Source organism: Stegodyphus dumicola, chromosome 6 (genome assembly GCF_044657685.1).
Source record: "Stegodyphus dumicola isolate Sdum_Otavi_A_Nest chromosome 6, ASM4465768v1".
Taxonomy (NCBI): Eukaryota; Metazoa; Arthropoda; class Arachnida; order Araneae; family Eresidae; genus Stegodyphus; species Stegodyphus dumicola.
Window position 1 is genome coordinate 60,835,440 of NC_140773.1, and position 23,709 is coordinate 60,859,148.

Here is a 23,709-nt window from a genome sequence, read left to right on the forward strand (position 1 = left end):
AATATATATTATAGGCATAAAAATTTATTCAGTGATGGATCCTTAAAATATATTCTATGGTTATCCTTAAAAATTTCTTCACTGGCTGTTTATTTATTTATTTAACTGATTATGACAAAGAGTGCACTGAAAATATTGGATATTCTCGTTACACACATTGAGAATCAGTAATAATTTAAGAGATTCCAATATATACTCAAAAGTACAGTTCTATATCATATTTGTAAATATTAACGCTTTCATTTGCATAATAATTTTCCTTTGTTCTAAAATGACAAAATAGCATTGGAATAAGTAATTTTAGTTAATAAATAATTAATTAATAAACAATTTTGGTAATATTTGAATATATGTAATTTAAATTAATTTTTAAGGTCTTTATGCTTGTCAAATAAATGTACAAGGAAATTTCGTATTTACGATATTTATCATTAGTGATCAGAGTAATTTTATAGTGTGAGAGATTGCATTTAAAAACTTCGTTGGTGCATTCCTTTCCATGTATCTTATCTGCTTTCATTAACTAATCCTCAATAAACGCGATTTCGAAGTAGTTCATATAATCACCGCAGGTACCTGAAAATTCTGAAAAATACATTGCCAGCCTAAAATAACATCATTGATATTGATGTATTATTATTCGCCTTGAATTATGAATAAATGTTTATCCAATGCATCGTCAAAGTCAAAAGTGAATAAAAAGTTTTACTCATCTTAAGAGTTTTAAACTGTGAAATGTGAGGGAAGCAGACTTGCTGAAGGTAAATTGTATAAGAATTCTTTGCTCGAGATTTTTGCAGATGCACTATTTTTACTAAATTAACGTGACCACGTGAGTTTGCTATACAGTGAAACTGCAGTGACTGCTTACTTATTTTTGAAAATATACATTCATCTTGGAAGATTTTTATGGAAATCTTGGTACTTCGGGCAAGCGAGATTGGACTGGCGCAACGATTATCTAAAATAATAGGAATTTATACGAAGAAAATAATACTTCTTTAGGGGAAAAAATGGGGAGGGGGCAAAAAGAAAATTGTATTTGGCCGAAGTTTTTCTTCTTGGCTTGTGGCCAAAAAAGCAGAGGTGTGAAAAATGATTACAAATTACATGCAGTCACCTGGCCTGGAGGTTAATAGGTATTCTAAGGTCTGCCTTTCTAGTCTGCCCGTGAACAGGATTGCTAGACTTGAAAATGTTTCTCGCCAATCAGTTATGCTTGCCAGCTGCAACTTATTATTGTTGGCGATCACTTGTTTCGCCAGTGTTTCAAACTTTACAAACTTTTTCAAGCGGCATTGAAAATTGGCGTGATTTTGAAAATTATTTTTTAGTATTTTACATATATCCTTTTAAATATTAGTGTCATATCGTATAAAGCATTTGCGTGCATATGTAATACATATATAGATTTCAGTTGCTTTTATAAACATGATTTATAAGCTAGCAGAGAAAGGAAATATATTCACTCTTTATTCAGTTTGATGTCAGCGATTATTCGAAATATTTGTCATATTCAATGATAGATTTGCAAAGAGACTTTTGCGGATACACTATTTATTTCAACTAAAATTACCACAAATTCCAAATTTTTAAAATTCAGATTTCGCACGTTCTTCAGTCTTTTCCCCTTTCACCCCCATTTTCTTTCTTTCGTCTTCTTATTGTTATTATTATTAAACATACGGTTTCAAAACTCAGTTGCTACTTTTTCGCATTTTTAATTTTCATCTGTCATTCCGACGCAGTCACTGTACTTGAGTTGCAAAATAATACAACATGTAAAATTTTGCTTTCTTAGTTTATTGTGCGAATTTCCTATTATATTTCTAGTTCAGTCACGGTAATTTACAGTGGGTACAAAAAGTATTTGCACACATACATTTTTGTTCACAATTTATAAGAAAATGCATTAAGAAATACAAAAATTGGCATTTAAAAAATAGAATAAGCTTATTCATTTAAATTAATTACAAAAAATACAATAATATTAATAAAAAACAATTTTTGCAACAATATTAAAATATCTTAAGTCAAAAAAGTATTTGCACACTCAACTCAACTTTAGCAAATTTGCATTTTTATGCTATTATTTGACAGTCAATCCAGCAGTAAATAATATACGTAAGACGACTATAAAAGGAGGTGTTGTCGAAACGTTATCAGTTGATTGTCGATTTCAAATTGTAATGGCACCTAAGAAATCTGAATTGTCGATTTCGTTGCGAGAACAAATTTTTTCTCTACGTGATAATGGCCTAAGTTATCGAGAAATAGGTAAAAAAAGTAAATGTTTGCTTCTCTACTGTTCGGTATGTTATAAAACGTCATAAAGAAAGACGATCTACATAAAATAACTTGCGCTCTGGACGCCCAAAGAAACTTTCACTGCGAATGAAGCGAAAAATCATAAGAGAAGCATAAAGAAATCCATTTTTTAATGCAATTACTTTAGCCAATTATGTCGATGGAGTTCAAATCTGTGCCCAAAGTGTTCGAAATGTCCTGCACGATGCACACATTTATGGGAGATCTCCAAAGAAAAAAAAAACCTCTCATAACTGAACGAAATAGACTGAAGAGACTTGAATTCGCCAAGGAATATATCAATAAGGCAATTGATTTCTGGAAAAATGTCATATTCTCCGACGAGAGTAAGTTCAATATCTTTAAATCAGATGGCAGGAAATTAGTTTGGAGAATACCATGTACTGCTTTTCATGCCAAAAATGTGTTACCTACAGTTAAACATGTTATGATTTGGGGGTGCATGGCTAGCAAAGGAGTTGGTAATTTGTGTTTCATTGATGGTAATATGACAGCTCAAACTTATACTGATGTGTTGCGAGATAACTTGCCACAAAGTGCAATAAAATTGGGTATCAGTAATTCGTACTATATTCAGCAAGACAATGATCCTAAGCACACTGCCGGTATAACACATATGTGGTTGCTTTATAATGTACCCAGAAAACTTGCCACTCCACCACAATCACCAGACTTAAATTCTTTGGATTTAAAAATAAGGAAGATTTCAAGCAAACAAGCCCTTATTGAATAGTGGTCGAATACTGACCCTACTGTTACAAAAAATTTAATTAAATCAATGCCAACAAGATTACAAGCAGTAATAGATGCTAAAGGAATGCATACTAAATATTAGTTATTTGAAATTTGCTTTTGTATTCGTGCAGGTGTGCAAATACTTTTTTGATACAAGATATTTTAATTTTGTTACAAAAAAGCATTGTTATTTATATTATTGTAATTTTTCTGTTTTTTTTCGATGATTAAACTTATTCTGATTTCTCAATACCCATTTTTTTATTTATTAATGCTTCTTTTTATGAATTGCAAACATAAATGTAGGTGTGCAAATACTTTTTTTACCCACAGTATGGTTTCTTTTGACATAGTTTCTTTTGAGATCAATTTAATAGACGGGTACAAAGTTTCTTGTTGGTAGAAGGGAAGTAGAATCCTAGAAGTACAAAGCACCAACTAGGTATTACTACTTGAATATTTAAATGTGATATATTTAATGTGAATGTAATTATCCTTGTTAAGCAGAAATAAGACATAAAGAATCGAGTAAATGTTGATGCTGTCAAAGAACTGCAACATCAAAGATTTTTAGAAGGAACTTGGAAAATAAAAATGAAACAAGTAATCGAAATGATAGTAACAGAAAACTTTTGGACTGGATTATCTGATTGTGGCGAAGAACACTAGAGCTTTCTGCCTAAGGGTAACTAACTCACTTTTGCGAATTGTTTAGGAATATAGCTCCACAATATTTTTGTTTCCACCACAATAGAGGTTAGTTAGTGAAGTTAGGGGGTAACCGTGCTCCATCTAAGTAAATCTTCTCACCCATAGGACTTCCAAGAGGAATTGCTCTCTTCACCACTCTCTGTTGGTGGCCTCTAGAAAAATTCCGGAAAACGCCCATAGTTACTTACCCCCTACCGCAGCCCGCCTTAGTTTAATTAGAGCCTCGGTGGTAACATACGTAGGGGGTGGTATCAAAGGTGCTGCATTGGCAACGACTACCGGCCAGAGTTTCCTTCTGGCAACAAATTTATCTCCTTTTACAAGGTACTTGATAACTGCCAATCGTTTTCATCGAAGGGTCATCAGGTGGGAAGATAAATGTTATAAATGGGTGGCAAGCTATAGAGTCTTGCTGATTCTCATCAAGGTCTTGACTGAACCACTTTTTCTGATACATAATTTGTTAATAATTTGATGCGCAATCAGGCCTTTATTGCCCATTTATTTAAGGACCTAATAGACGTTCTTCTGCACGGTAATAAATGCATCAAAAAGTTTACGTTGTTTAATAACTACCTAAACTCTTGGGTGTCAGTGTTGAACTTAATAAATGAATCGAATGAATATTCAAATAAAAAAGAAAACTTAAAAATAAAAAAATAATAAAAAAAAATATGGCTGCAATTAACAAAATGTTAAAAAAATATTATTCTGCGTTTAATACTGTAGCTTTTCACACGGGGATTCTGTTAAATGATAGGAAAGTATGATTAAAAGCATTGTCTTTTTTATAATTTGTGCGAGATTACTGAGACCTCTGAACTTCCGAAAATATTTGAGACCTCTGTTTGATTTGAGTTATCCATTTTAGGATATCCTAAATGAAAATCTTATACATTTGTATGTGATACTTTCAGTATTGGAATAGATTTTTGTACGAGATTCCAATGTAGGATAAACATACAGACTTAAATGCATTAATTTTATCTTCATTGTGTGGGTCATTCTTACGATCGTTGAAATTCGCCTGATTCTAAATCGCTGCATTCGAATTTTTGTCAATAAATGAAAAACTTTAATATTGGTTTTGAACGAATATGCAAAGAACATTTTCCCCCTTGTTTTCTTAAAAAACTTGTTTGAATGAAAACTGTAATGATATAAATTCGAAAATTCAATACAGAAATATTCATCTGACCATGTTAGATTTTACGAATTATACCCAGAGATATACTTTATAAAGTTTATATACCCAGATAGCTACCTTTAGTTACTACCTAGATACCTTTGCCAGATAGCTACCTAATACTAGTATAAAGTTAGTAAATGCTATTTAAATGTTTCGATCTATTTTTATAGAATTTAATTTTTATTTAATTTCTTATGCTATTACATTATACTATAAAATGCACCACATTAATTTCACTTAGTATTTATCGGTTTATTTAAGTTGTGTTCAATTTAAAGCAATATACGCATGTTTAGTTTTAAATTTTTATGCGAAATTCTTTTTGTTTATTGCATGGCCCGATTATTTTTTCCTGTAATTATTTCATTTCTTCCTTTTTTTAATGTTATTATAAACATTAAAACAATACATAAATTTTCTATTAATAAATTCATCTCAGATGCATACAAAAACTAATTCATAAATTTAGATTTTTAATAAGCGTGTTATAAATGAATGATTTGTAAGTACTTTATTTGTAATTTTTCGGATGTCTTCTCTTTTGTAATTAAGATTGCTTTTTGACAGTATAAAATAAAAATAATAATTTCTCGTTGCGTGCTTTATACTCAAAGAACTTAAAAAAAAAAAAATAACATTCTATATAAAATTATAATTCTGTTCAGGCTGTTTTACAATCTCTAGATTGAATTTTAGTCATTTTTCTTATATTTACAGCTTTATATTTGACATGAATTATAAGAATTTTAAAATACATTTATTTCAGTTTCCTTTCTCCCCCCCCACCTAAAATTTATGTCATTATTTTATCACAGAAATGTTTTATTTTCTATTGTTATTTGCGGAAATAACTTTGTCTTTTAGAATACATCAAGTATTCTGAGATTCTTCAATTAAATAATTATCTTATTTTTTAGACCATGAATGCTTTGAATAGTGTATTTGAAAATTAAGTATATTAGATAGGTTAATTTATTTTTATATTAATTATTTACGGATGGAATTACTTTAAAGCCATCTTTTATCACTGTTTCAACTGCTTATAATTGAAATTTTCTGCCTGGCTGCGTCAGATGCAGTAACATTTTAGCAACTGGCTCTCTCAAAAATTCGTTAGCATGTCGCGTTATTTAGTGTGAGATTTGGATTATGTATAGTAGATAATTAATAGAATTCCATTGCAAAGTATGACCCCCCCCCCAAAGTTGGGCAATTGTTATGTTTTGCATTATTAAAAGTCTTAAATTTGATGCTTTCACAAATGCAACCATATGGTCCATTTTCTAGTCAAATGAAATAGTTATAAAGATTTTAAAAAATGATTACCTCCTATAAACAAAGAATTGCTATCTTAAATTCATATTTTCTTTAATATGAAGTTGATTTCTGTTCAATGTTTTTGTTTTCTTCGTAAATAACAAGACGTTAATTAATGAATTTTAACTCGCATAATAAGATCATGGTTTTAAAAGTAATAGTTGTTGCAGAATTTCCCTTTTATTCAGTGCATTGAAGATTTTATTTTAATTTAGAAACATAACTGAAATTGTAATATGTTTCCCCTCGAAGTTCGGCCCACGCTTTAGTTATCGAGACTGAATTAAAAAGTGTATTTATTTATGCACATGTGTATGTATGTGCGTATATGAGTATGTGTATACACACACATACATGAACACATATATCCATGTATAAAGACGTAACGTATACTACATTTCTGAATCCAGTCCCCCGATAACAGAAGAGTACCTGATATTATTTTTGGAGCATACTCATATTAAATAAAATTCTTAGATTTATTTCTTCTGTGTGGTAAATTTGCGAAGTAGGTTATAACGTGGTATGAAAATTAGCCGGTATATTTTTTGCGTAATCTTTTTGTCATATTTTCCAGGGATTCATAGTGACGCATAAGCGGGTGTTAGCAAGGCGTCGCGATTATCCCACGCCTCTTCTATTCTGCAGTGAAATTCCTTAGTCTTTGAATTATGAGTCATCGGGTTTTGTGGCCTCAAAAATTTCACGCCTCGACTGTCAATGTCACTTTCAAACTGGCTACATTTATTATAGTTTCCACGCCCCAATGCTGGCTGGAAAACAAAAAGAATTTTATGTTCGATGGCTTTCTTGGGCGGAGTGCGGCTCCTTCAGACAGTGTCATTTGCTAAGCCACTTTCGATACCGCCTTCGGAACTTGTGTAAACTCCGCCTCTTTCTCTCCTTTCTACCCAATTGTTTATATCTTCTCCCTGGCTCTTTTCATTCAACTCGAAACTTAGTATCAACGCATGCGTGATGAATGTAAAAAGTTTTAGTATGACAAGTTTCATATTTGTAATGTGGCGCCATCTATAGGTTGAAAGCTGGACTCGAATGCTCATGATTTTTTCGAGTTGTAGTTGTTTAATCTAACTATAATCAATCTAGCTTGTTTCTATAACTTTTCAAGCCTTTTCTTGCACTTGAAGTGCGAGTGCTATAATTATCATAAACTGAAAATGCAATTAGCTTTCTTTGACATTTACTTGCGTACTTTTTAATGAATTTAGAAGACCGAGAAGCATTTCAAACGAAGATGATTGCAAAATCTAATTTATAGGCAATGCTTTGTATACCGAGTTATATATTGTAGAGATGTTGTCCAAAATGAAATGCAGGTTCATTCTAGAACTATCACAATCCAGCTTATCTCTGGTGGTAGTAAATCTGAACCCCTAGGTTTCCTTTGAGATCAGTGCAACGTAAAATATGTGCTCAATAAAATGTGTCTTATTTTCTCATTACGTGAGTTGAATTCCGTTTCGTAGGGGCTGCTATATGCTTATATAATGTATTAGATGAAGCAAGAATTGCTGTGTTGTTAAACAACATCAAGCCTGCATCCCGTCTACACTTTTAACTAGAAATAACAGTATTTACATTCATATATAAAAACAAATCACATTACAATATTTATTGCCAAAAGATTTTTAGATTTGTAATTAGGTAAAGATTTAAAGTTTTTCACTACAGTCTGAAAATTCGTAAAGTGTATTGAAATTTGCATACATACAGAGCCAGTGCAGGATTTATGTGTAAGCTGCACAAGCTATAGCTTAGGGTCCCCACTTTGTTGGAGGCTCCCGCAAAATTAAAATATAGTATAACAGACTTATAAAGGGCACCATATGTCAAATAGCTTAAGGCCTTATCAAGTGTGAACCCAGCCCTGTACAATGCCACTGCACCAGCATAGTTTATGACTAGCAAAATTCTTAGAATATAGAAAGGCATCTATCTGGTGACAAAAAGCTTAACTCCATTTCTGCATTTATGAAAGTCATATTAGCATGTTTATCATATTTTGTATTTCCGAAACTGATGCTCTATCCTTTGTATGTTTGCACTGTATTTGAAATGAACTAAAATATCTGCTTGTAAGAGTTTGTATTGTTATTATATTCTGTGTCCCTTTCTACAGGTTTCGTATTGACAACACAGATCATATAATTGATGTTAATAAAGGTAACATTCCTTTTGAGTATGACCAAGTCAATATCATTTGCCCTGTCTATTCTCCTGGCACTAAAGATGAAGATGTTGAGAGGTATATTATTTATAATGTAAGTATAATTTTTATTTATTTATTTATTTATTTTTGTAATTTTGAAATAAAAATTCAGTTTCTAATGTTCTATTAACTGTGTCTAATATCACTATCTTAAGATATATATTTTGTTCTTAAACTGTATGGTAATTTAGATTTTTTCCCAATTAAAAGTTTATTCAAATAACTACCATCTTCTTCTTCTTTTTTAAACATTGATTTTTTTTGTAAAAAATAATTCTTAAGAATATGTACATGAAAATTACAAAAGGAGTTTAAAGAAAGAAGAGTTATGCAGAAATGGAGTTATGCAGAAAGTTATGAGTTATGCAGAAATGGAGTCACATAAAAGGATGAATGAGTATATTATGATTTGCAAAAATTATTAAATATTTTGAAGAGATTTTCAAAGTAGGATACTGGGAATTAATAACAGATCACTGTAGCCTGTGGTTATTAATATCAAATTGTTCTGTTCAGTTTGAACACTTTATTGATTGAAACTTTTAAAAATACTTTCATTATGTGCTATAATATTGTAGTACATATTTAACTGGCATTTAGTTTTTTGATTTTCATATTATTCATATTTCACATCTCATGGAGATCCAATTATTTCTCAGCAATACTATAAATGTAATTCCCCCTCCCCCCACCATGCTAAAATTTAATACTGATAGTATAATATTTATATTTTAGCAAATATGTTCATTATATGCTATTTTTGCCAAAAGATAAAGGTTTAGCCCGCCATCCCCCAAAAGAAAGAAAAAGCATGCATTGATTACATGGTTATTTTTTGATTAACAAACTCGATGATTTCAAAACAAGGAAAAAATCTCTATGTAAGGATGTGAGAAATTCTAAAGATGTGCTGTTTTTAAATATTTTGTGATGTTGCTGTTGAATTGAATTTTATGTGGTTTAATTGCAAAGAACATGATGTTTAATAAAGTTAGCAAATAAAACATTTAAAAAAAAATGTCCCTTTGGGTGTAATGTAAAATTTGAAAGCTTTCAGATTTTCCCCTGTTTTTTTTCTTTTCCCATTTATTTGTTCCCCTCCCTCTATTTTTATCAGTACATCTCTTACCAAGTTTATTGATGTTTATTAACTGTTGATAAGATTTTGTTTGTCACTTTGTGCATGCAGGAGTGACATTTTTCTTTTTCTGTTGCAAATTACAGTAGAATTCCAATAATTTACTCCTACTTAATCCTATTTAATCCACAAATACACGTAATTCACATTTAAATTTAAATTGATCCACAAATATCTGTAATTCACATTTAAATTTAAATTGATCCACAAATATCTGTAATTCACATTTAAATACAAATTTTCAGTTTTCCGAAAAATCAGCGCAACTTGTATGTATACAGAAATAAGATTTTTAAAGAAAATATACTATATTTATAGCATATTTTAATTGAAGAAGTTTATTTATTTTATTGCTGAAGTTATTTGGCACCCTCTGCAGTGACAGAAATTAAGGAAAGGGGACACCTTGAAATTTTCAATTACCTGTTTTAGCATAGAATACGTGGTGCAGCTGCACCAAGACAGAGAGAAGGAATGGGATAAAAAACATGCAAATATATATGGGAGTGCCAATATCTTTTAAGTGTTTAGGCCCTATGAAGTCTTAATCCTGCTTTGCATCAGGCCCATAGACTTACATAGCTGATGCTGACTTTTGATACATGTTACCATTTCATTACATTCAGAAATTTATCACAGGTCTAACTTCACACGTGGCAGGTGAAAAATAAAGGCCAACAATTTAAGCTGCTATAGCTATGCTTCTGCAAGAGACTAGCACCAAGCAACTGTTACATATGATATCAATATTTTAATTCTTCACTAATGATGTTTTTTGCAATTTATGTGAAGGTATTACTTTTTAATGGAAACTGCACTTTTTGGGACATCTTATTTTTCTGTTTGTTAAAATATACAACTGTATGTTTTTATAGGTGTCAAAAGAAGAATATGATTCATGCCGCATAACAAATCCCAGTTCCCGTATCATTGCTCTCTGTGATAAGCCTCATCAACTTATGTACTTCACCATCACTTTTCGATCATTTACGCCACAGCCAGGAGGTTTAGAGTTTAAGCCTGGCCAGGATTACTATTTCATATGTAAGTTTATTTTAACATGACATGAGTCTTCAAAGAAATAACTTCACAATATTGTAATCACTATATATAATGAAACTATTTATAAAAATAACAGAATTTTGAATCATGGACTGTTTTCAGTTAGAGTCTTAATTTGTTAGCTCCTCATAAGATTTGTTCAAGGCAGTTAATTTTTTTCTGTATAAAAGTGACATGTAAGCATTTTTATAAATGATGCAACAATATACACAAAATATCATTCAGCTTGAAACTGATAGGTTTTAGTGATTTTTTTATTTTAGAAGATTTTAAGTTTTTTTTTTTTTTTTTTTTTTTTGTTATGTTTGGTCTGGATTCAAAAGAACTTTGATATGTTTCATTTTATCAGCAGTCTTATAATTTTATTTGTTTATTTATTTCTCTGTTAGTGTATTTATTTTCTTTTCATACTTTTTTTCAGCAACGTCTGGCAACAGATCTGAATCACTGCACCAAAAAATAGGAGGAAGATGTGCAACACATAACATGAAAGTTATTTTTAAAGTTTGCTGTGAGCCTACAAAATGTAAGTGTATTATTTAATTTCCTAATCTTTTTAAATAATTAACATTTCAAATTTTTTAATACATAACATATACAAGGCTATCAAGAAAATTTTGATGTCTCTTAATTTTCTTATCACAGTTTGGCATTCATTATGCAGTTTTTTTTTTTTTTTTTTTTTTTTTTTTTTTTTTTTTTTTTTTTTGCAGCTGTTTTACTGCCCCATACTTTTCAAGTCTGAAAGTACTTTCTTCAGGAAATTGATTTCTTAGTTTTTCATTGTGTTATTTATGCAAGAAAGTTATTCGAAAGCAAATATGTAGTTTTGTTTGTATGGCCTTATTTACACCATAAAAAATTCAATAAAGTTTGTAAAAAAAGTTTAAAACATTTCTCCTAGAAATTTACATATGGTTTCTTTCGATGTAAAATTATTATTCGCTAATGTTCCAGTGGAGGGTGCATTAAGATGTCTAGAAATCAGACTTCATTAATTTCATTTCCCTTGCATCGAAATTGATAAGCTAATTTCCCTCGCTCATCTCTGTTTGAAAGAAACACATTTTGTTTTCCAAAATAAGTATTACAAGCAAACTGAGGGATTAGCCATGAGAAGCCTCCTCAGCCCCATCCTGGCTGATATCTACATGCATTATTATGAATCAAAAATATTTGAAACTTTAAACTTCCCGGTATGGTTTCACTATGTAGGCAATACTTTTACCCTGCTTGATGGTAATAAAGATGATTTAAATAAAGTTCTTTCAACAATGAATTTCAGTGATCCTGCTATTCAGTTCATTTCTGAACTTGAGACCTGTAATTCTCTTCCGTTCCTCAACATTTTGGTTTCACATAACACATCCAACTTCAGTACTACAGTTTACCATAAACCTTCATTGGTTTGCCTTCCACTACACTTCAAATCATGTTATCTGACTAAACAAAAGTTCTTCATTTTTATTCCTACGTTTTCCATTCATTTCAAGTTTGCTCCTCCAAATTGGCTCTTGATCGAGAACTAAATTATTTAAAAATCGGACAGGGGCTTTTCACCCAACATTATTAATCAAGCAGTTAAAAAATTCTCATCTCAGCACACCAAAAAGCACACTCTTGTTTTAGGAGATTATAAGAATTCTGTTATTATTCCTTTCTTTCCATCAATTAGCTATAAAATTACACATATTTTACAGAAATTTAACTTTCAGGTTGTTTATTCTCCTATCCATAAAATTCTGAGTTCCATATTCAAGAAACCTATTCCTGATATGAATTCCTGGGGTATTAACAGGATTCCTTGGCAGTGTGGTTTAATTTACATTGGTCAAACTAAAAGAGCCTTAAAATTTTGCATTAAGAAACATGAAGCATATGTTAGAAAAAAGGAAACACAGAATTCCTCTGTTGCCCAGCATTGTTGGTCCAAAAACCATACTTTCAATTTTTCTGCAGCCAAATTTTTTTTTTTTTTTTTTTGAAAAACTCCCATTGGTGAATAGATTTTCTAGGGGCATTTTACATTCAAAAAATCTTTCTGTTCTAGTTAATGACTCTAATTCCAATTTGTCTTTGCCTTCAGCCTTTAAGGAAATTATGTTTTAGTTCTTAGTTCATCAATAGATAGTGCCAGTAACTTAACTCCTGTCCAGCCATTCTTATCTTATCTTATCTAATCTCTATATCTTATCTCATTCATTTGCGCTTTTGCAGCTAAGTATGATGGTTCAGTAAAACCATCAAAACTAGTCCTGTGAAAATTTGCAAATATAACGCTGATTTTTGTTGTTTGACTTCTAAATTAATACTTGTTTGGAGTGTTATTTTATCTTAACCTCTTTAAGGTGTTTAAATATACAGGGTGTTTATAAAGTCTCTATACATTTTTGCTTAAACAGGTTTTATTCTGAAATATAAGTTATTTACATGAAAATGCAACATAATAGAACACTAAATTAGTACAAATCAGTGTGGCCCCCCTGAGTGTCTAGGCACAATTGCCACCATTCCACTACACTTACGAACACCTTACCTAAAGCTATTGGTGTAATGTCAGCTGCTGCAGCCATAATTCACTGTTTTAATTGTTCAATGCTGCCAGTCCTCACTCGGAATACTTTGGACTCGACAAAACCCCATATGAAATCGTCTAGAAGAGTCTGGTGACTGTGGAGTCCAAAGCCGTTGAGAGCCACAACCAATCCAGATATCAGGAAATGTTTCATTAAGATAATTATGCACAATAATGGCAGAATGAAGAGGTGGCCCATCCTTTTAATAGACAACAGTGTTAATAATGCCATCTGATACTAGCTGTGGTTCAAGGTATTGTTGCAACATATCAAAATAAATTTCTCTGGTGATGGTCCTTTCTGCAAACATGAAAGGTCTACAGAACTTAGTTATTCCAATCCATACATTAACTTTACATGTGTCTTTCTGAGATTCATATAACACGTTTGGTTGTTCATCAGCCCTCATTTGGCAATTACGGCTATTAACATGACTGCAGAGGTGGGACTGGGATGCGTGACTGCTTCGTCGCGAAAGAGAACATTTTCCATTAAGTTCTCATTTTCCACAGCTTCTGACAAATCATAACACATGGCTTGCCGAACTGCATAGTTGTCGGCTTCAAACTTATACACAGTTTGAATGTCATAGGCATTCTTGTTTAAATGACAGCATAGAGTTTTCCAAACGGTAGTATGCAAAATATTAAGTTCTCTGCTGAGTTCTTGTGTAGATGCCTGGGGGCTATGCATAATCGTTTCTTGTGCACTTTGCTCAACTTGTGGTGTTATCGAAGGTCTCTCAGAATGGTCTTCATCTTTAACTCTACTAGTTTACTTGAATTTGTTTACCAAAGTTTTAATAGCTGCTCTGGTTGGGGCTTGTTTTCTGAATTTGCAGAGGAAATCCTTCTGCACCTGTTAATATGTTAATCCATGTGTATGGACAACAGCATTCTTTCAGATTGCCTTGAAAGAATTGGAGGCAAAAAGAATGTATTTCCCAAAATTGTATATGTATATATATATATATATGTGTGTACTCATTGCTTAATGAATTAAGGAATTTTGATAGGCAGAGTAAATTTGTGTCTTTTTAATTATGTTATTCCTTACTCTGTAGAAATATATATCCTTCCCTGATGATTTAATACATTTAATTTTATTAAGAGCCAGGATGCATGCTTTTCATTTTAGAGGATTTTTGTGCTTGGCATTTTAAGTATCACGAAGAAAAAGTGAGTGGATTTAGGCAACATTAACAGTATTCCAGTTATTGTTCCAAATTCTAATTATTATTAACCATGTCTTGAATTAATATTTTAACATAAGATTTATAATGCACAAAATGGTTGAATCAAACTTGCATTTTTCTTAGTTCAGACAGTACATTCCCTGTTAATCCTCTTACTTAAATTGAATAATAAAGTTTTAACTAATAGAAGTCTTAAAAAATTGCAATTTTTAATACCTTTTATTTTTATATAGCATCTACAGAATCATCTAGTAGTTCAAGTACTACAGTTTCTTCAACTACGTCATCATCTACAATAGCTTCCACAACAATGTATCGCTTCAGCCGGCCAACAATGCCACCTTTCCGTCTTCCGCCAAGTATCTATACTAGCAAACTTCCTCCTACAAAATATGATTTTCCACGAGAGGAAGAGCGTGGGAAAGTGTCTTCTAAGAAAACAGGTAAATATATTGGAAAAAGTCATTTTTAAAAGTTACAGTATAAAATTGGCATAGCTGAAAATTATGTACTTCAGATATTAGCATACATTTTGATTAAAAAAAAATAATTACAGTAAAAAAGTCCTAGTTTTCTCTGGTGAAACAGAAAATTTCTTTGGCATCTGTTTCAGAAGTTACAGTTAGGGAAAATTCATATTTAGCTGATAATTTTTAATTGGTGAATTAGATGTATTAATTTGGAAGTGTTTACATAAAAACTATTTATATATATTCATAGTCCTTTTAGCTTATAAATGCAGGATCATATTGTGAAGAAAATTCTGAAGTAAATAAGAGTATGCTTAATGTATTAAAATACTTGTTGATTGGCAAAAGTGGGCGAGTTATAAAAAGCAAGAAAGGGAACTTGCATGCAGAAATTTCTTGCACCTGTGACATGTGAATTTTTCTACTATTAGGTCTCAAATTATTCATATTAATAATTGTGGCTTTCCATCTTACTGCCACTATTTTCTCATCAGTTTTGGGGGACGGAGAAAAAAAAGGTGCATTTTTTTTTTTTTTTTTTTTTTTTTTTTTAATTTGGAATTATTACTGCATGTAGTAAGTTTGACAGATATTTCTCTTGTCAGTTGAACAAGTAAAACAGCTCCCTCCAAATATCATATTGTACTTACTCCTTTTATTTACTTCATCAACAGCTTTCTATGAGCCCCAAAATAAAAATTTTCTTTGTTCACAAAGTATACATTAGAATAATGAACTCTCAGAAATTTTATTTTGCTTCCTAAGTTTATAAGAAGGGTTTATATATCTTCTTAGGAACTTAGGACTTACCTTAGTACTGCATCAAGAGTTGGTCACAATTTCGTAAATGCGATTTATAATTTTATTATATGTATACTAAAATCATTTTGCATTTAAAAGGACATGTTTGTGATTATTTTCATCATAAAACTTAAAAAGCAAGTAAATTCATAATTAAGACAGTGTATACTGGAATAATTAATCAGCCTTATTAAGACAATGTATTGGAATTAATGATAAACCTTACATTTCTCGGCTTTTGTTTAATATTTAGGGAAAAAAAATATTCATAAAAACTTTAAAAGTGTTATATGTAAACTTGCATTACTATTCTTGAGATTTTATAGTACATATTTTGAAAATATTTTCTGTGTAATAGATAATTAAATTATTTCAGATTTAATTCTATTGTTATGCTTTTTATTTAATAATCTATACCATTCATCTGTCTGGAAAGTCTGTCTAAAAAGTTAAGTGTTTGAATTTTTTTGAATATTTGATGAGATTTTTAGCATGTGAAATATCACATTGTCAGAACAATTTTCAAACTTTTATAAATATCTGGAATAGGTAATTAAACGATTTTAATTTTAGCCTTATAATTCAAGGTAATCTGAGCACCAACGCATCACTTTCGTGACACAGCAATTTTTAACTGGCAGTTATTAATCCAAAGGGGCTTTGTCCTTGAAGGACTATTTTACTAACCCTGAAAGTTTTCATTTTGCGATTTTGCACTGAAAACTTTAAAAGGCGGTATTACTTTTCAAATCGTCGCCACCAAATACTATTGCCATGTATTATATTTGAAGAAATTAAATAATGAAGAATCTGTATAAATGTATGTATGTTTCTTACATTGTGATAAAACAACGATACTAGAGCCATTCAGTTTTGAATGACATAATCCTACTGCGAATATGGGCATCTAAAAGCCCAAATTGGAATCTGGAATTTGTTTTATTATCGATTTCATATTTTGTAAAACTTTAACGAATTTTTGATTAACAAACTCAATGATTTAAAAGCGAGCAATGGCAACTCTGTACGGGGGGACCTTTTTATCTTCAGCACGCGGAACTGTGTATCGGAAATTCTAAGGATATGCTGGTTTTGAGGTAATGTTACTAATTGCTGTCAAGTTGATGGAAACAACCATACATTTTCCTACAGACTTTAATCCAGAGACTAAGATGATTGAATCTGATGACTGATGATATCTTCAATTCAGCCCTCTTATTACTGCACACTGATAAGATCTTGTATTATTATCAAATAATTAGTGTGTTTTTGATTGCTATGCTAATGATGAATCTGTACCAAAACACCCAACTATCTTTCATGGTTTATAATTTTCTTTATCTAAAAATTTATGATAGCACATTCAACAATCATTCATTACTAATATCAACATAAACTTAAATCAAACCTTTCTGCTTCTGGAAGTGTAGTTCCTTTCTCCAAGACATTTTGCTTTGTTTTTTGAAAGTGTTCTTTGTAAGTGATGGTGGTGGTGGTGTATTTAATTATGGCAAAGCACACTAGGTCTTTATACATAGCATTATTCTAATATAGGTTTTTTTGACACAAAATCGGACTTTTTCTGATATAACATACCATTTTTTTCCATATTTCGATTCTACGACTTAAATTACGTCAAACTACCAAGTTTTCTAAAAACCGCACAGTTAGTTTTTAAAAAATTAGCTCTCAAAATATTAGCTCCTCAATGTTAATTGAGTTTGGCATATATTTATTAATCTCTCTTTTTTTTAATTAAACTTAATTGATTCTTCCTTTCACATTTCAAAATTTAGATTCGTTCCAAATAAAATCTACCCATTTTTTATGATTTATTTTTAAAATTTGTATTTTTAAATAATTTTTTCAAAAAAATTTTTGAATTATAATCTATAAAATTTTACCATCATCTTAAAGAAGTATTTCTCAGCATACCTGCAAAAAATTACGGTTTCTTATTCAAAATTTCCGAAGATATACATTAATCTATATATTGGCGCGTTTTAAAATTTGGCATATTTGTTTGTTATATAAAACACATCAAATGTGGTTTAGACACTTTGCTAAAATTGTTTGGAAGTAGAAACGATGTGACTAAGCTGACCATCTACATCTATGGTGTAATGAACTGCCCATCCTTGGATTGGACGGTTCCAAATCTCCATCGTCTATCACCTTGGCGATAATTTCTTACTGCCACTGTATCTCCTACTCTAAATCCTCAGTCTGCAAACTCGTAGGTTCCTTTTTCAACTTCCACCCTCCTTTTGTGATCTGGTGTCAGTAAATGTATTCTTGTTCGAATTTCCCTCTTCAGCATTAGCATTGCAGGGCTCTGTAGAGTAGTTAAATTCAGAGCTTTCCTATATTGCAGGGGTTGCCAAGCTCCTTGATAGTCCGAGCCATTTTTCAAAATTTGAAATTTTTCGCGAGCTGCAATTAAATATGCATTTAAAAGGTATGCAAAAAAGGTATTAAATTTTTTTTACAGAAATTATATTTATTGAAAACATATAAATAAAAGTACAAAGTATGTGTATTGAATTTAACTATTAAAAATTAAACACATTTATTTTACTTCCCTTGATAATTCTTTAAAATTTGGTGAATTATTGGTGAATCACCTCTCAGTAATTCTTTGAGATGCTGGTTAGTGAATATTGGACGGTGTTTGGATTTCACAAATTTTAAAGTGGAATAAAATGATTCACATAAGTATGTTATTTCGAATATTGAAATTGATCGACAAGCAGCCTTTTTTAATTCAGGTTACTTCAATTCTGGTACAAAATTTCAAAATTCAGTAATCGGCGTCGACTTATATTTTAATTGTAGAGCTCGATCTTCTTGCATCTCTATTAATTCTAACTCTCCAGATGTGTTTTGGAAATGGAAAACTCACCTTGAATTATATTAATTTCAAATGGATTCAGAAAAAAATCAAGAGACACTTTAAAATATTTCAAGTCTTGAAATCTATTTTGGAATTCCATCAATATTCTTTCTAGCTTTTTTATTTATTCGTTTAATATTGGAACAAATTTTTTTAATTCGAGGAAAATGACAAAATGTTTTGATTTAATGTTCTTTTGAAAAAGTTGTAATTTAGTTTAAAAATTAAATATATACTGCAAGAGGTCAGACATTATTTTATCTTTCTCCTGCAATTGTAAATTCGGAATTTGCAAATGTTCCATGACATCAGTCAAAAACATTAAACATTACATTTCTTGTAACCACTCGTCTTCATCTAATTCTGAATAGGTTATTTCCTTTTCTTTTAGAAACGCAGTTATCAGATCAAACAAATCTACAAATCGATTTAATACATTGTAGCTAGTTATAACCATCTAACAATGAAAAAGGACAACACAATTTGAAATTTGTCAATTGGCCCAGTAGAACATGAGGTATAGATGTCCCCCTTTTTTTTCGCAGTGTACATAGGCTTGTGGACCTTCATGCAAAACCAACAAATGCATCTTAAACCAAGATCTTGATAAGTTTAAACCTTCTATTATAGCTCTGATGCTGTCTGTAGTTTCCGTTCCGATTACATGATCACCATCTCAGTGCTCAGCTATGTTTCAATCTTTATCCTTTAATAATGGTAAAAGTAATCATAACGATGGTCAGTGTTATCAGAATAGCAACATTAAAACTTAGTATCTTGACCAATTATCAGTGAGTTTTGGCTCCCGAAAGTGCATCAAGAAAGATAAACTTAATCTCATTGGGCATGGAGATCAACTGAACAGTTTCTCTGATGGGTTAATACTTAAGTGTATAAAAACTAACTAACCATAAAGTTCTGCTTAGCATGTGCAAGGGCTGTTATTCAGTGTTTTAAACTTGGACACCAATGCATTATTAGTAACTTTCATTAATTCAACTTTTGATTATTTAGTAACTTTCATTAATTCTTTGTTAAATGTTTTTTTAAACATATTAGACTTATTTCTGAAAATTTTTCTGGAACTTTCTGAATTTATGAAGAGTATGTGATTTAAGGATTATTTTAGTTATCACTGCATGATAGTACAGTAGAATTCCAGAAATATGCAAAGCTTGGGACCAGAGGTTGTGTGGATTTTAGGATTTCAGGACAGAAAAGATAAAGCATAATATTCGGACTAAAAGTGCAAAATGAATAAGGCATATTAGATACACTTAATTAAATTATTATATACATTATTGCAATAATTTATTATATGCATTAAATTATTATTACATATATAAATTGATTATATTATTCATTGTATTATATGTACACACCATCGAGGTTTGCCGATTTCACCTCATGCAAAGATTTCCGGTTTCGGATTCCAGTGTTAGAATCACTGTTGTAAAATTTCAACAGTTTTCTTTATTTTTTCGTATATCATACACGATCATGTCACAATTCCATATCATTCTGCTATAAATTGAGGTAGCACCTGCTTCCATCTTTTGCAGAATTTGCACTTTTTGCGTTACCATCAATGCAACGTCTTTACATTTTTCAACATTGCAAGCCGTAAAATCACAAGTGCTTTCTTATCAGTCATTGTATTAAAAGGGGCTGAAATTAAAAATATTCTTAATTTATTCATAAAATATTCGGATAAAAAAAAGGCAGCACTAAACAATCTCGTGAAATGAAATAACAAAGCTCAGAAAATACAACAACGTGAATCGTGAACTTGAACAAATAGTTGAGCGAATAGTCTGCTTTTTTACCTCGATGCAGATTAGAGGAAAAAAAAACTTATCTTATATTTTTAACTTTTTTATATCAATAATTTGGTATTTCTGTTTTGACTCATTATTATTCGGTAAGTATTTTTTCTTTGATATTTCGTGCTCAATGTTGAGGTTTCTGGAAACTATAAACTGAATGTTTATATTCTGAGAAGCAACGCGGATTTCAGGAGTTGGCGGATTTCAGGTGGGCAGATTTTCGGTATTTGACTGTACTTGATTTAAAACTGTTATATGCATACTACTTCCTATATTTAAATATAAATATTACCTATTGAATTGATTTCATTTACAAATAAATGAAACTTAGGAATAAGGAAAGTGTCTAATTTATTACTGTTTCTTTTTCAGAAGACAGAGATAAATTGCCAAATGAAACAAGAGCTAAAAATGAAGAACTTGTGAATAATGCTGCCGTAACTTTTAAAGCACAGCAGAACTGTATCACAACAATGTCATTGCTACTGCTAACCTTGTACCAGTTTCTTGCAAGGTGAACATTACCTGAATTATCAACTGTATAGAATAATTTGTAACATTGTGTAAAAAAAAGATTAAAAAAAAAAAAGGAGTCCACATTTTCCTTGGCTGTGATAGCTGCAGGAAGCAATCTTAGGAAAAATTAAATGTGAAATCATCATCTGGTCATGAACTTGGTTATCTTGGTACTTTTATTCACTTATGGGAAGTTAAATACGTCATTAAAGAAAACTTTTAAAAATTCAGTGAAGAAGAATCTATTCCCTATAGTGCTATATTTGTATTCTTCTGGAACAAAACAAACAAAAAATCTTTTTAGGTATTTGTTTTCTTGTGTGCTTTTATTTTGTGATTAAAATCTGTGGAATTGAAAGGCGAATGATCAGCATATTTTCCTTTGATTGTACTTTTATTTATTTTGTAAATGACCAATGTATAAAGTTATTCCAATGTTCATAATCTAATTTTTGAAAAAATTAATTAATTTTTATGGAAGAGGCACTGCTTCATTTGTGCTAAGTCATTAAACCTGGAAAGATAGGATTTATAATACTGATGCACAGATTATTTGTCACTGCAATCAATGAACATTTCAAGTCTGTAAGTTCATTTATATGTAGATGGACTCATTGAACATGATGCTTCAGTGTAAAGCAGTAGCATCTGTTGGAATTTTGCTTTATATTGACTACTGAAGTTATGGAGGATTTAAGATGTTTGGCATTACTGTGATCTGTTTGTAAGTATTCTAGAATGTCTTGTGGATTTTGTTTATAACTGTAATGTGTAGAGATATTCAAGATTCCTTTTAATTTACTTAATAGTGTGTAAAGTATTTTAATGTATTTTGATATTTTATTGGAATATGACAACTTCATATTTTATGTATGTGACAGAAAATTTTTTTGTAAACAAAGGAATTTAACTAATGTGTTAATTTTTTAAACATACCATTCATTCAGATTTTAATGTACATATTTAAAACAAAATATTGATGCTGTTAATTTTACTTTTTAGAAAAATTGTATTGTTTGGTGTTCTTTTCCCTTAGTTATCTGTATGAATTTTTATGCTTAGTTTTGCAGTTGGAAAACAACAACAACAACATGCAAGTAATATTTGTTTTTATAATTTCACTATTACCTATCAAACATAGCAAATGATGATTCTTTTCAAATGCTAAGACATTTTGAGAAACCTACATTTTGTGTAAAATGTTCCAGTAAATGAGGAAGTTTTTATGAATGATGGACAAACAGTGATAATAGGTCTTGTTTAATAGTGTAGTTATTAGAACTTGAGTCTTCCTCATGACTCGATTTTCCAATAAATTACTCGTAATACATACATTTCCAATGCTTAAGCAGTTTTGCCTTTTGCATTATCTACTTAATATTCTGAGTGAATAACTTCAAGATATTTCAGTAGCTCTTTAGAGTTGCAGGGAAAATAAGCGTGCCAAATTTTTTTGCCGTCTTGCATTTGGAAAGTGCCTTACTTTTCTTAATAGTATCATCCGGAAGAAGAAACTTTAGAAACTCTTTAAAAAAAAAAAGATCCTTGGGGGGAAAAATTAATAAATATATTTTAGCTTTTATACTTTTAATTCATTTTGTTGTTCTCTAAACAATTTATAGATGTTGTTAAGCATTTAGGCTTACATTTTTTAATAATACAGTGTAGGAATTACATGGTTTATAAGTGCCAAATTTTCTCTTTCCGGTATCAGCGCTTTTGCGAGATTTAATAGCTGCGAAGATTAATGCTTCTTAATATATAACTCAAGTCTTTTTCAGTACTCTAGCTCAATGTATGTAAAAAAAAAAGTATGATTTTCAAACAAATTTTTTGTAAAATCTTTTGAGGTTGTTACTTTGTGTCCAATGCATACTTATGTTGATGCTATATTTCATATTGTGCATATTCTTTGTTTTGGAAGTGAATTTTGTACATAATTGTATAAAGCAAATAAAATAAGTCTGATGCTTTGTTAATAGTTGTCAGATCATGTTTTCTTCTTCAATATTATGCATTTATTTAAAAGTACATGATACATTTTTATGGTATCTGTGGCAATTATTTATATTTACATTTGCTGCAAAAAGCAGAAAGTTAATAACCAGATTAGAAGCTGAAAGTGTAAGGCTACATTTTTTTTTTATCTCAGACTGAAAACAATTATGATATAATCATTTTAACAGCCTTTGGTGTACACTAAACCAAATTTCCTTTTGTCCAAATTATACTAATTATGCATTATGCCCATTAAAGTTCTTATGCAACTTTTTATTTTTGCAATCATTGATCATGAACATATACTTCAGTCTGCAAATATATTGCTTTTCAGTATCTCATACTTTAAAATTATTTTTGTTCTATGGGAGTCAATTATTTTTTACTGCTTTATTTAGAAAAAGAATGAATTTTTAAGAAGTGTGACTGGAGGATTGTATAGAAAATTAAATTTAATTATTTCTTCAAAATTGACTACTACAACATGAATATTTTCCCTACTTAAAGCATTTTTGTGAGTGAAAACATATGTTTATGACCTAGTGGCTGTCAAAATAAAAGTTGCATAATGATTTTCATAGACATGATGTTTGTTAGGTTAATAAATTTATATGGGAAGAAGAAAGAAGATCCAATGTTAAAAATTGTCTTTTATAAACATTGTTCCTACTTACTATGATTCTTGCCTGTTCTATCTTATGAGAAAATAAATGTATAGTGT

General features: G+C 30.4%; 1 protein-coding gene across 1 annotated transcript in view; it reads left to right on the plus strand.

The window, feature by feature from the left end:
• LOC118194581 (ephrin-B1-like) overlaps positions 1–22,969 on the plus strand; it is a 181,592-nt gene extending 158,623 nt beyond the window's left edge. Inside the window, exons 2-6 of the mRNA XM_085818344.1 lie at positions 8,424–8,565; positions 10,527–10,695; positions 11,135–11,239; positions 14,718–14,927; positions 20,847–22,969. Of these exons, the coding sequence (XP_085674470.1) occupies positions 8,424–8,565; positions 10,527–10,695; positions 11,135–11,239; positions 14,718–14,927; positions 20,847–20,992 (772 nt within the window). The 3' untranslated portion in view covers positions 20,993–22,969. The remainder of the gene's footprint in view (positions 1–8,423; positions 8,566–10,526; positions 10,696–11,134; positions 11,240–14,717; positions 14,928–20,846) is intronic.
• The last annotated feature ends 740 nt before the right edge of the window (positions 22,970–23,709 follow it).